The following is a 15,000-nucleotide window of genomic DNA, read 5'->3' as shown; positions in this document are numbered from 1 at the left end:
TTGACAAAACTTATCCCTGGGCAATTGGCACGTAAAAATCACTTGCCCATCAGAATGAGTTCCTTGTCCCATAACCTGTTCACAATGGTAAAATATTTGTGACTGAACCTTTGCAAATCTTTGGCCACTTGCAACATATTTTGCACTTCATAACTCCCCGCTCAGTATCGATTGTCAACCAAGAAAACTCGTACTCTTCCCGGCAATACTAAAAGCCAGAATCCGGAATCCAGAATCATTCACGATTCGCGAGAACTACAACAACTTACCCACCCCTTGTACGCTCTCCTATAATCCCCACATTCAAGTTTTTGACTGACAAAAATTTACTGTAAAATGGATCTGACCTAGTTATTCTGGATACAAGACTTACACATGGTGATGGCATCATCAAGCTGACGCAGTCCACATTACAATAAAGGAAACTTAAAACTTGTTTAATTCATTTTCCTTTTATTTCTCACCTGCCTTGGTACAAAAATGCCTCTTTTAAAGGAACAAGGCACCCGGAGGATGTGTTGCGTTGGTGACGGGGCGCGATTGAAGCTGTCGATTCTATATAGGTTGAGGAAGAACATACTGTCAATATAAAAAATTCACATCGTTTAATTATCGAAGTTAAAGTTCTTTCGAGACGTCCCACGAGCATTGAATAGGCCAGCAAACAAGCAAGTTTTGAAGATTCTGCCGAAAGGCAGATGAATATTGCGCTTCAAGGTCGACAACTGATGATATGTTCGGCTTGGGTTGGAAGGTTTTTCCGCCGTGTATTTGGAATGGGCTTCGGAATGATGTAATTTCACGGCACCCAAAAAGTAGAACGAAACATTGCAATAACCGCACAAAACGGTTGAACAACATAAAAAAAACAACAACAACAACAAAAGGAAAGACTGAGAAGCATGGGCCGATGGACTCAAATGGACAAGATTAAAATGGATTGAATTGGGTTATCTTGAAAAACTATCGGCCCGGCGTTTTTCAAGTGGATGGCAAATCGCTTTGATGAAAGTCGCTTTTGCTCAGAATCGTCATGTGTGTGATCTAACGATAATTTTATCAGTAAGGGAATTCCACATAACCATTTTCGTTAAACTCGTGAAATAAAGATTTCCCCTTAACACCATAAAATAACGTGACGTAGGCCGTTTTGTAATTTCTTATTTTGGAGGCCGTGGTAATAGCTAGAACGTAAACAAAGGAAGGAAAGACGGTAAAGTACAACTTTCTTTATTTAATAAATTTCAAACATTATTACTTTTACGCAGACTTGACCACGTACAACTGAATCATTAATTATCATGAATGATCATTAATTCTGATTTCTGGATTGCTGATTCTGGATCATTATCCGGCTGTTATTGCTGCCCCTAAAATGACTCCTATGTGGTGTAACCAGCACCAAATCTTCAGGCCGATAAATGTTGGCTGGCATGAGCAAAATAACTCCCCTTCAAGGACACCTGAAAAAATAACCAAAGAAATGAAATTGAACTCGGTTTCGTTTTAGGAAATACAGAGCCAGATTATCGAAAAATCCAAACAAATTCATTTTGTCGACAGTCGGTACCAGCCAAAAATGAAAGACGACTTACCTCGGTGTCTCAAAGCAGGAGAAAGCAAAACAAAACAAAATTTTCTCGAAAGTAGCAAAGCGTGGACTATGGAGGTATATCTATGACAAAATTCAATGATCAGTATTTGAAATAAAATCGTCCAAATCATGAATGCATCAATCCAAAGCTGAATGGCAACAAGCCGATTCTGCAAATGGCCATTACGGAAAGAGGTATAACGCAAATAGCCATAACGCAAATACGCATAACTCAAATAGGCATCACGCAAATATGCATCACGTTAAAAGGCATGACGCAGAGATTCATAAAGCAAATGGCCATAATGCAAAAAGGATAACGTAATGAGCCATAACGCAAAGAGGCAACTTAAACAGGAAGAAAAAGTTTGATATTATGTCCTTTCCCTTGAACCATCAATTGGCGTTTTTTTTTTAGAGCTGAAATTATTTACGGAGCACACAGCTACAATCGGCGACAAAATTAGTTGAGACAGTTGCCAACAGAGCACACTGGCAACGACACATTCATTGTTTGCAAAGAAAACTTGTCCAGAAAGTACGTTTCCGGGATACCCCTCCCTCCCCCACCCTAATCAATGTTGTACCGCTGTCTACAAGGCTGGTAGAAAACAGAAAAACACAACATTGTCCCGGGGGTGCGGGGGAGGGGGCCATTTGCGCCGCCGAGCTTGAAAGCGACTCTAGAGGATAAGAGTGTCTCAACAATTTTGACGCCGATTGTAGTCTCCACTCTTCAAAGGGCCTCTGCGTTATGGCTATTTTGCGTTACGCTTTTCTGCGTTATGCCTTTCTGTGTTATGCCGTTTTGCGTTATGCCTCTTTGCATTATTCTTGGTATAATTAAGCACCCGCTTCACCTAGTTTTCCCCAAGACACTTCTGATTTATTTTGTGTCACTAATTTTAAAATATTAAACCAATGTGAAATAATGGCAGTCTGCCCAAATGTGAAGTGTAATTGTATTTATAAACTACCAGATATTGTTAAAAATGGACGTAATGGGGACAAGATCTCGGCCACTTGTAAAAACAAGCTTTTTGGGAAACTTTGCAAAGCTGAGCTCTCATACTGTCAGAATCTGTCTTTTGGCAGAAAGAAGTGGGTATCATTTAAGAAATTTCCTTATTTATCACCCTCTAAGTGGATTACTTTAGTTTTGAGAAATAAGGAAGTCTCATTCAACAGAGACCTGAGCCGTCAAGTGATAGCTCATTACGAGACTTGCGGGACGGAAAGTTTATGAGAATGTTTTTTGAAAGATCCAACGGACAACAAAGTGCCTCTTTTCAGTAGAAGATAAGAATAACTTGGCTCTGTTACTTTAACCCCTTTTCTTGGGCAGTTCACTCCAGTGGTGTTTTTGTGTATGGCTGTTCTTAATTTACCAAGATCTGTGCGTTATCAGAAAATGTGGTCCATGTTGATTGGTATTATTCCAGGGCCAGAGGAAGCGCAACGTCACATCAATAGTTTTCTAAAACCAATTGTCGATGATCTACTATTGTTGTTTGAGGGAATCAAAATATCTGGAGTAGATATCGCTAACAGACATCAAGAGGCCATCACACATGCTGTATTCTTACCTGTGCCGGGAGACATTCCTGGGATCAAGAAAGATCTCTCAATTCCTCAGTTACAAAGCAAACAGACCTTGTGACAAGTGTCACAAGATTGCGAAGCGAGAGCCTGGCACAGTTGGTGCCTCTGGAAGGATTTCTTTCTTTACAACGAGCATGCCAGAGACAAGGAAGGACCAGGAAGTACGGGGGGCAATGAAACGCGACCAAAAGGCCTCAAGTCGGCACGCTGCAGATGCAATTGCAAAGGCAAGTGGAGATAGATATAGTGAGCTTTCACGTCTCTCATATTTTAAAACTGTTGATAATTTCCTTATTGCCCAATTCATAATTCGGTTCTTTCTTGGTCTTGTTGAGAACATAGGAAATGCCATCATAGTTGAGGATGACAGATTTATTGATGCCAATGAACGTGAAACCTTCCACCAGAGGCTGATCCCACATGATGTAGAGCGGCTTCCCCGTACCATGCTTCAGAAAATGTCTGGAAGAGGAATAACTGCCCAGCAGTGGAAGAATTTCATCATAACCTTTGCAAGAGTCTGTCTGGGGAAACAGGTAAGTGAGGAAGCATACAAACTGGTGCGAACTCGGGTAGAGGCATGTGAAATTGTTCTTCACAATTACATAATTAAATGAAAATGACATCAACTGATTGGAAACACTGCTGAAAGGTCATCATAAACTCTACAGTAAAATCTTTGGTGAGTATTCTGTCAGCATTAACTATCATATGGTTCTGAGTCATCTACTTAACCAAATGAAGAACTGGGGTCCTCCGACTGCTTGGTGGTGCTGCCCTTATGAAAGAAGAATTGGTGAGCTAAGTGACACCTTGACTAGTGGAAAGTCAGTGGAAGAGCAGATTTTCAATCACTATTTTCTCCATCTTTGTGCTTCCTTCTTGTTCCCTCTTGCCAATGCCTGTACTCAATGGTTCTATCAGTGAACATGTTCCACCAGTCATACAACCTCTTCTGAAAACTCCCTCATCTAACTCATGTGTGTCCGAGTCCCTTCAAACAGCACATTTCGGAAGAGAAGCAGAAGATGATTTTTTTAACCGCCAAAATGGAGGCCATCTATGTATACCTTGGAGGCTGTAGCAGGTGATCCATTTTCGTTTGTTGAAAAGGAGGGTTTTTTTTTATATCCGACGGCGAAAGATGCAATTCTTGTCGAAGACCATTACTCATCGTTTTTTAAGAGTCCAGATATCTATTTTTCACTGCCTGTCTTGTTTATTTAATTGACGTTCCATTCTTGAGCTCCATACGGGTATATTTTGTTAAACTCCACTAGCGTTACAATAACTTCGACGCCATTGCAGGTTAATTAATAGTCTTCTACTGTGTCCACCGGATAAAATCTACGCATTTTTACTACCTTCTGACAATTGTTTCTGCAGTGCCACCTTGACATCCTCCGTAACCTCTTTTTTAGGAATGGAGGTTGGACTCTTCCACAGAGTCTACCATGTTTGTTGACTGACGAGCTACGTACCTCACGGATGACCAATGGCAGGTAATGTTGCTCGGCAAGTTTCATAAGAGGTGGGAAAACGCGCAACAAATAAAAAAAATGCGCAGAAAAGTAGAACGTAATTATACTTCAGTGCTGATAACGTGCAAAGAATTCTTATTATTGAGGAGAACTGAGAAATTCTTGGCTTCTCGTAGACTGTGTAGCTGGTGGTATTGTTGGCGCAGTGAATGGGGAGAGGCGCTTTGAAATACCACAGAGCCTCTCCCCATTCCCCGCGCCAACAGTACCGCCAGCTGCTTCTCGGGGAAGGAAGGCAGCCGTGGACAATCTTCCTGTCGAAAAGCACGTTAAAGACTTGGCGAGGAAAGGAGGAAAGGTATCCCAAATGAGGACTATAGACGAAAATGAAGGAATAATTCGAACATTTACAAGTCAATTTATGTTTTGGCGAACAGCCCGAGTATACATGCATCACTACACATACATAATCTTTATTTAAACACGATAATTTTTAAAGCTACAAAATCTTGTGGGGTCGTGTATTTAAGAATTAAACTAACCTGATTGGTCAAATGTGAAGAGGGTTCTTAGCACCTACTTGTGACTTCCTCAGTCGCGCCATCGCCGCCACGTTGGTGCACGGAAACAAAAGATCTCTCTTTCTCTCAGTCTCATGCGTTTTTTGTTCTCCACCAGCATTTCGTACGTTACATCGTTGTCATCTCGGTCTCATATATTCTCCTTTTGGCTGAAACTTTCTTGCCTCTATTTACTGTAGCCACGGGTTAAGGCCCAAGAGCACGGAAACGTGTCAAGCCCTGTTTCTTCGTTAGTTGGTATAGCTTGGAATCTCATTAGGGCCGTTTATACGAGAGAAAATAAACCGCGGCTTACTCTGGCCGCAGCGTACATAATACACGAAACGGAAGTATTATACGAGTATAAACTCCCAGGCCAGGATAAGCCGCGGCTTGAGAAAGCCGTGAACATAGATTTTGTACCATTTATAAGGGGTGTTCGCGTCTTATATGTAAGCCGCGGCCAGAGTAAGCCGAGGCTTGTTTCCTCTCGTATAAATGGCCCTATTATTTCGTAATCAGGGGAAAGAATCTTCCGGGTTTATCGAATTTTCACTCGCGTGATGCCGTGATAATAGCCGTTCCTTCAAGCTCACTGAAATGCAAATACCTTTTTGCGTATTTGGAGCATTAATTAACGTGGCTGTATGCAAATTAATGTGGCTATATGCCCGGTAGCCGGGCAAGATGTTAAATAGACAAAATGCCCGGCCCGGTAGTGAAAGTTAGAAACTTTTCGAAGTACAACGAAATAAAAACACCGGTGCGCCTCTGGTGTCGAACCCGGGTCATCGGCTTCAGCACGCAATTTCAGCGTTACAACCGTTCATGACCACTACACCACCGAGGCCGGCCGTTCTCTCACAAACTTTTATAGTATTTATCATGTTCTATTACTATTTGAATGTCAACCGAAGCGTTCTTTAGGAGAACCGGAGTGCTTTTTAGGCCTAACCAAACCTATAAAAAGATTTTCACTGCCGGGCATTGCCCGGCTCCTGCGCATTTACATATATATATATGTAAATGCGCAGGAAGTCTTAGTATATATATATATATATATATATATATATATATATATATATATATATATATATATATATATATATATATATATATATATATATATAGTCAGTGCTGCTAAGACCTCAGCTCAGGAGACCAACATCTCATTGCATTTCACTCTCCAGATTCTCGCGAGTCTTGGGCTAAAAAGCGTAAAACTTTACCGGAATCTAGTGAAATCACTTAAAAAAGCGCTGGCCATAGCCACGTGTAGGAGATCGATCTTTGGTCTTCTCACGTGAACACCTTACGATCAATTCGTGGAATGTTATCGATTAGCCAATCAAATGCTTAAACGAGCCCGCCAAAGCGCCAGCTATGTATTAATAATCTTTGCATGGTCGCGATAGCAAACATAACTGGAAAACTGAGTAAGTTAAGACGTACGTGTCGGAGTTGTGAAGTGCTTGTCGGGGTATTTCTAAAATTTTCCTTATTGACGACCCCAATGGATGTTGCGATAGAAGGAGTCGTCGAGGAAAATGTCTTGGAAACTCCGAGCGATTTCTCAGAATTTCTGGAGTTCACTAACCGTTTGAACATCCCCGTAAATGAAGAGTATTTTCATCAGTTGAGGGCCTATCAACGGAACAGCGAGGGATCTCTAAGTCAAAGTTTAACTGTTATAGAGCATGGCGTAAAGAACTGCAAATACTTGTCAAGTGATTGCCAGTGTGAAAGAAGATTGCAGAATGCGCTTTGGCGAGCGTGGTGGAGACAGACGCGCGCTCGCTTTCACGCTACGGTTAAAGAGATACCCGAAGGAGAAAACATAGTTAATGAGGCGATTCCAGAGTATCGAACCATTCGCGTTTGTGGTACAGATATTGGAGACTTTCCAACTGAATATACCATTACTGCTTTGAAGCCTCATGAATTGCCAGTTGTTGGAACATTCGTGGACAAGAACGTTATTCCAGGCTTTTCATACCGTGTGCGTTGGAATGGAACTAATGAATATTTGTTTGAAGGCGTCGCTTTGGTGTTGAAGAGCATTGGCAGAGGATACGGAAAGAGGCTGACATTTGAAAGTCAAGATATTGAAAATGACAATTTCTTCTGGTCTGATAGCAATCCGGAAGAAGGCTTCGCTTTTTCAATTCATTTGGTCTTCAAAGGCGACAGATTTCATGTTGTCGATCGGAAAGGGCGTGTGGTGGGCGAAGCCCTTTTAACATCGGTCGGTATTGAACAAGAAATTGAGAAGGTTTCTGTTAAAAAGAGCGGGATTGATGTGGTTGTGTCTGTAGAAATGGAATGCACGCTTAAATTTTCATCGGAAGATCACATACCGGAGAAATTACGTGATGAGACGGTGGATGTTGTCACTTCAGGTATTGCTCTTGCCTCGAAAAGCAAGAAACGTTGGAAAGCGAAAACATCTGAAGTACGTAATGTACATGTTCTTGATTTAGGAGAATGTTCATTTCAATCCATCTCCTAAGTGGTCGGAAAGTACTGCATTTATTATGTCACCGGTCTCTGTTGGTGTGTTTTTCCTTCAATCTAGTAGCGAGTTATGTGATAACAACGTAATTTAATGCAAGCGAATAAAAATACTTAGTTCACTCTGATCAACACCCCTTGAGTTAAGAAGTTGAATCTCATTAACCCTATTACGTAATGTGCTTGTGCCAAATTTGAATGACTGTGTTGAAACAAGATCTCTTTAAAATTGAACCCCTAGGCTGTAATAATTACAGTACTGTGTAATAATTACTACTACTTCTAATAACATTTATAATAATAATAATTAGTTTGCTTCAGTCTGTGACATATTTGGTGATATTCTTAACATCTCGTACATCAAAATTTCTTCTTGGCTTTGCTTTTGTGCCAATGGTCATGTTTTCAGATTTGAAAAAGTTAAGGTTTTAGCATTGAATCTAGTTCACAGACAAACGAAGTGGTTAGTTTCTAAGGAAACTTCAGTGTTGTGTCAGTGGGTAGTGAGACATGAAAATTGGGTTTCATAGAACAAATTAAGAATCATAACAAAGATTTGTGAGTTGGTGTTTCAAGTGCTAGCGCTTGGTCTGAGCAAATTGACAAAGAGATAGCATAGCCAGCTCACAAATCTTTTTTAACCCTTTCACCTCAGGCATGATCAGTATGCAAATCCTCGTCACAATTTCAATGAAATGTCAGTCAGACAAGTATTGAGAATGAAGAATTTCACCAGCTTCAAGTGCGTGACCTTCATATAACACCAAATTCTCATGACAACCCAACATAGGAATCTATGGTACTAGTTGGGAGAATGAGCATCTCAATCTTGGGAATGAAAGGTGGTAAGGTGATTAATTTGCCTTTATCAACAGACATTCCACTGTAATCTTATAGAAAAAAATTGTAAGACAGATCATGATTTATAATTTTACAACTGTTAGAAGGCATATCCAGCTGGCCCTTTTCAAAGCATAGAAGAAGAGATTAGAAAAGATCATCATTTGAAGTTAAATCCAAGCAGTAGACTAAATGGGACTTAAACTGTGTGAAACAGCATGTAAGTCCAATTTGTTAACTGCTGGACCACACCGCTTCAATGTAAACTGTTTTACAGTTGATTACTGTTGCACTTTGTAGAGTGTGCAAAGCATGCACATTTCTTCAAAACAAGGGTTTGTCTTTAAAAGCAGCATGTTATGAAACTCTACCCAAAAGTGCTGCTCTTTTGACAGTTCTGTGGGAAATGGTAAGGTGAGAGACTGCTGAAAGGGGAAAAATTTCCATTGTTAAATTAATTTGAACAGTAATTTATTACTATTATTTCTATTCGAAACACTTCAAAGTGTACTTTGATCCCATGTTTGGAAATGTGTAAGAAAAAATTATGAATTCAAGATCCAAGTTTGTAATGGTAAAGTTACGCTTTTAAATTATTATATTTTGTATTTAAGTCTGTGTTTTAAGGGGGTAAATTTGTTGTATATTGGCCAAATTTAAATGTGGAAGTTAAAACTTGAAAAGTTGTAAAAAAGTTCAAGATAATATTTTGAGAATTTATGTAAATAACATCTTTGAAGATTTAGTTGTTTATTGGAGTATATCATTGAAATATATGTTAAATTTCTTGTTGAATAGATTGTTATTACAAGTTTGAATGTTAATGAAAATAAAAATTAAAAATGACAGTTTTGGTGTACTCCTCTTTTTAGTGTATGTAATTGCGTGATTTGTGGTAGTACTTGGCACAATACAATTCATAATATTGCATTATTGTTACCGGTGTATATAACATTCAAATATCCTGACAGTGACTGGTATCACGTACAAATTGTTCCATGTGTGTTTGAACTGCCTTCTGTGAAATATACCATGGAGATTTCAATTTTCACACTCAGAAATCTCAGTAGGCCAAATGTCAAATATTCAGCTTGATAATGACCGGCGAAACATGTTGGAATGAATGTGAAAAAATATTTACATATCCACTTTCCCTTGTCTTTGCCCTCTAAACCTCTATTTCAAGGTGAATTTTAATATATCCAAAAAGGCCTATTCAACCATGAAATAAATCTGTTTAATTTAAAGCCAATGATGACATGTTTATCGGGTAGCAAAATAAAATTAATTAAAATTTAGTGACCGCTCAGGTCACACTGGTTAGGTGCAAGTATCCCTAATATGATCCTCATTTCTGCCTTTTATAACTTACATATTTGGAATTGTTGCCAAGTCTCAACTCAGACTGTTTCCTTTGTTACTGTACTGATCGTCGCCTTACCTATGTCCACCCCAACCAGGACAGCCCAAATTATTAAATTTCCAGCCTCGAGTATTCCTTTTCCAGCGTTTTAATTGGGCCACTAAATCTCTGTTACCTGCTCATAAACTATAAGATCCTAACAAAGCCGTTGGCTTCGACATGATCCCACCACACGTTTTGAAAATAGCGGCAGAGGAGCCGGCAGGTCCACTTACTGAATTTTTTAATCAAGGTATTTTGGAGAAGTATTGGCCGAGTCGAGTGGATCCCAGTGTTCAAAAAAGAGGACCCGCTGGAGATGAGTAATTATTGACCTATTACTATTTTGACAGTGGTCGACAAGATATTTGAACAGCTTTTGAGTAAACAAATGTCGAAGTTCTTTGAACCGATTTTTGATCCCTTTATGTCGGCCTATCGTAAGCTGTACGGCTATGAGTCAACTCTGGTTCGTCTAGACTGGAAACAAGCTATTGACACAGGAAAAACCGTAGGCGTTTTATCGACAGATATGAGTAAAGCCTTCGACACAATGCATCCAACTCTATTGTTGGCTAAACTAATCGCGAACATTAATGCGTTCCTTTTTCATGGACCGCAAAGGAAGGACTAAACTAGGAGCTGTGGTCAGCGACTGGAAACCAATAAATATGGGCTGTCCCCAGGGTTCCAATTTGGGACCGTTATTATGGAACATTTACCAAAATGATCTCGTCTACCTGGACCGTTCATCTAGTCTTTCAATGTATGCTGACGACCACCAACTTTATTATGCTCATAGTAACATAAATGTCCTTATGGAGAGGATCAAGTATGAAGGGGAACGAATGTCGGCGTGGTACCAAGAAAACCATTTGGTTGACAACTTGAACAAATATCAAGCCATGATTATCGGACGTAAACACAAGCCATCTCAGCTGACGTTAGACATAAATGCCCATCTCATTAACATCACTGAGGGACTTAAATTGATAGGTGTTACTATAGATAAGGATCTGTATTTCTCAGAACATATTTCAGCAATCTATAAAAAGGCAAGAAGGCTGATTGGTGTTTTAATGAGGCTCAGGAAACTGATCCCTACCGAAGCTAAACCCCGGGGGGGGGGGGAAGGGGTACTCGATGTATCCCTGGTTGGGGAGGTGCGGCGCGGCCCCTCATACCCTGACCCTGTTTAAGACAAATATCGCTGATTTTCCTACCCATTTTATGACAGAATTCCGATTTTTGATACCCTGTTTAAGACATTTAACCCAGTTTAAGACAAAAATTGATAAATCGATACCCTGATTAAGACAAAAAATGATAAATTCGATACCCTGTTCAAGACAAAAATCCCGAAAAACATACCCTGGCTGGCCGCACGTCTCCATTAAGCCCTTATAAGGGAGTACCCCCCCCCCCTCCCCCCGGGAGCTAAACTTCAGATTTACAAGACAGCGATTTTACCTCAGCCTCCTGGCCAGCCTAGTCTGGCATTTTTGTAAGGCGTCGGATAGAAAGAAACTGGAACGCGTGAACGAAAGAGGTCTCAGGGCGGTTTTCTGTAATTGGAATTTGTCATACAACAACTTATGAAAACGTGCTAATCTGACTTCCTTATATAATAGGCGTCTTCAAGATATAGCAATATTTATGTTCAAGGTCAAGCATAAGTTACTCCCTAAGAATATTCTGGACTTATTCAGCGAAACGCCATCTAATTACCATCTGAGAAATTCTGATTTCTATATCTCACGATTCAACAGTGTCAGGCATGGGAAACATTCATTGACGTTCTTTGGACCACGACTTTGGTCCAAACTTAGCCCAGGAGACAGAGAGAGACAGACGTTAATGCCCTTCATGGCCAATATTAGAAAAAGAGATCTCGCTAGCCTGGTGGAGAACGACTTTTGTAATGGTAATTGTCCCACATGCACTTGATAAATATAAATTTTTATAATCGGATAAAATCATAGATCCTAATTAAATAAGTTTTAGTTACTAAATACGTTCTTTATCATCGTATATAGTGATTGTAGCCGAAGGATTTTTATATTTCTAGATATGTTCTTTATTATTGTATATAGCCATTGTAGCCTAAAGATTTTATTATTGTAAATTATTGTACTTTTTATGTAGGATAGTGTCCCCGATTAGTAAGCCTATTACAGGCTATCTAGAAGATTGACACTGAAATAAAGTTATTATTATTATTATTATAAGTGCTGCCAAGCTAATTCATTTGTGGCGGGGCCATCTAAATTATCAGAATGTACTAAAGTTTGATTGAACGACAATCATTATTAGTATACACTAAAACAGTGGATAGCGTTGAACGCGCGCACTGATTGACTACTCAAACTCCGGATATCCTTTGCTAGCCACCGACACTGAGGTGAATAGTTGTTAATTATTCCATTTACGCTTGTTGGACATGATATTGGTTGTTAACTTGTCACAACGCTTCTCGCTGGATTTTTACCGACTCTCATACCCAACGCGGCTCATGGAATATTATTGTTACACACTGTCATCTTTTCTTTCTTTTTTCTTTTTATATTTTATTTTAACACGCTACGTGTACTTATAGAACAACACCCCGTTTGCCAAAAAAAAAAAAAAAACACCAAATAGCGTTGCTTTGAAAGTTTAAGTTACAAGGACCTTACCCTCTAACAATTGTTAATCCTATTACAACATTTATGCACTAAAACAAGTGTTCCTTACAGTATGAACCTGAGTATGAACAGCAAATGGACAAAATGTTAATTGTCTCCTAGAAAAGTCGCATACAACGGGAAAGCCAGAAATTTGGCCATCAATATATATTCGTTTACGGTAGAGTTGTGTTAAGCTCCTAAACTTTGATGACTTACAACTGATTTCTGAAAAAAAAAATCTTTTGAATTGACCATGATTCAGTATGATTCTATCGATAGTGAAACTTTTTCAAGGCTTGATGAAGCTTTGTCCGTAATGTACGACCAAATGCAATACCCAGGTCATATAATAATAAGAAACAAGTCGGCTTTCATACAGATAAAACACATAGATAAAAATACTTGACTTCAACTTTGCAGACGCTATGGTTGACTGGTTTCATCTATTCATTGCATCACGCCCACAGGAAGTCGATCATGCTTAATCTTCCCACCCACTCATATCAGCCAGACGGTCTGGCGATGTGAGTCCACAAAGATCTAGCTGGTTCTGTTTTAATTTTTTATTTTTTTGATCGGGACAGGAGCCCATCTGGAGCGTGCAACTTCCATACAGCTTCTGTGAAACGGCGCTTTCACAAAGTAAGTTTATTTTTAGACTAGCCCTTCCGGCGAATTAGGTCAAAAAACAAAGGCAGTTCCGGTTCGGTGACCCTATGACGTCAGCTTAATTTCTTGCAATTGGTCATCGGGCTCCTGTGGGAGCGGGAAATTCAATCTAAAAATAAATCGGTCTGTGAAAACGCCGTTACACGAACACAGTAGAGTTGTAGGCTCCGGGTCATGGGTTCCTGCTGGCGATTTAAGTCCACAAAGATCTAGCTGGCTCTGTTTTAATTTTTATTTTTTATTTTTTATCGGGATGAATGGAAAAGTGAGAACTGGCAATGATATATCATGATGCGTTTGACAAATAATAAATCATTTCCGTTTTTTGAAAAAAAGCACGACCCTGTACGATAGCCACACCCTTTGTAAACGGGTGTGGTCGTTATATTTAAATTAATGCCAAACAACCTACCCATCATGAGAAACTAGAAATTTTGCTTTCGGTTGGGAACAAGATAATTTGATAGCACGGATGGAAGAATCAATGGACAACTTGAGGATCACCAACTAAGTAACGTGAAACCTTCCACCTTTTCCTTAAGTGAGCACTTTTGTTTGCTTTTTTGGTTATTATGGGTGGCTTAATTAGTCTTCTTCGCGACATAAAAACAGTTTACAAAGATCTTAAAGTAACTTTAAAGCTTTCCGCAAGAATTGTTGTCAAAGTCCATGGAATTGTGGACGATGTTGAACAAACCCTTCAGGAATTGAAGTCGGCTGTGAGAAGATTGTCTGCAAAACTCAACCCGAACCGCGACGGAAAAGGTGATGTCGGTTTAGACACTTTGGTGGAAAACGTGGAATCCAAAGCAAATTTGTTGAAAACCTCGCTCATTGAAGCGTCGAGCCAAGTTTTTAACGAAGATCTTCTCAGAAGTACACAAGAAAAATGGGATAAAGTGACGGAGTATTCAAAACAGAGCAAAGAAGCCTTTGCCAACATTATAGCATGTTCGTCCTGGGACAGTGTCAAGGAGGATACTAACGTTTTACATCATGTTAATCTTGGGGACGACATTAAGTTGCCCATTCCCGTTTTGGATGACAAAGAAGGAGAAAAGAAGTACACGGAAGCACATTTGGACAGCAATCGAGCGTTGGCTCCAGTTTCAGGGAGACGAACTATTCTGCTAAACAACAAGATCGATGAAGAATTCGAGGATTTTGAGATTTTGCCATTTGATATTGTTGACACTTTCTGGAAGTGCGACATCGGGTGTTTTAACATTGATAGTGTGGATTTCCAACACCTTCCCAGGAGCCGGCTCATAACTAGACGAGGAGGTGAAACATTACGGAAAAAGAAGACGAAGAAACGAATCAAACATGGCGGCAAATTGCCAAAGTCTGGAAAGAAGGTTCCTTCGAGTAAGTTTTCAGAGCATTTGCCAACAAACGTCACAAAATATCACCAAAACAAGCAAAAGAAGTCCAAAGAAAACGTGGCGCTGGAATTAATATTTTTAATTGCGGTGTTAGTGGAGGGTGCAGCGATGTCCAATAGCAAGCTGTTACCGCACAGACAAAACTCGTGGAAGGATAGTTCTTACACCTTCTCCACAGCTGAGATTATAGAATTAGATGATTAAAACATGACCCGTGAAGCAAACAAGCAAGCAAGTGTATGAAGTCAAGCAACTCAACCGAGTGAATGAGACACGTAATCTTCAAAATG

General features: G+C 39.7%; 2 protein-coding genes and 1 long non-coding RNA gene across 3 annotated transcripts in view; 2 read left to right on the top strand and 1 right to left on the bottom strand.

Moving 5' to 3' along the window:
• Window positions 1–963: 963 nt before the first annotated feature.
• On the bottom strand, window positions 964–6,074 carry LOC138053434 (uncharacterized). Its single transcript, XR_011133219.1, has 3 exons — window positions 5,220–6,074; window positions 1,596–1,675; window positions 964–1,463 (listed from the first exon to the last, which is right to left on the bottom strand). It is a non-coding gene; the product is annotated as an uncharacterized lncRNA (long non-coding RNA).
• Window positions 6,075–6,652: 578 nt separating this feature from the next.
• LOC138043781 (uncharacterized) lies at window positions 6,653–9,436 on the top strand. Its single transcript, XM_068890234.1, has one exon. It carries the CDS (start codon window positions 6,751–6,753, stop codon window positions 7,744–7,746), a length of 996 nt encoding a protein of 331 aa, XP_068746335.1. The 5' UTR covers window positions 6,653–6,750; the 3' UTR covers window positions 7,747–9,436.
• Window positions 9,437–13,763: 4,327 nt separating this feature from the next.
• Window positions 13,764–15,000, top strand: part of LOC138043762 (uncharacterized) — a 1,297-nt gene continuing 60 nt past the window's right edge. The window contains exon 1 of the mRNA XM_068890183.1: window positions 13,764–15,000. This exon is cut by the window's right edge and continues 60 nt beyond it. Within this exon, the coding sequence (XP_068746284.1) occupies window positions 13,898–14,914 (1,017 nt within the window). The 5' untranslated portion in view covers window positions 13,764–13,897 and the 3' untranslated portion in view covers window positions 14,915–15,000.

Source organism: Montipora capricornis, chromosome 1, assembly GCF_036669925.1.
Source record: "Montipora capricornis isolate CH-2021 chromosome 1, ASM3666992v2, whole genome shotgun sequence".
NCBI classification, from domain to species: domain Eukaryota; kingdom Metazoa; phylum Cnidaria; class Anthozoa; order Scleractinia; family Acroporidae; genus Montipora; species Montipora capricornis.
The sequence above is the reverse complement of the archived record's forward strand: the minus strand, read 5'-3'. Positions and strand labels throughout refer to the sequence as shown.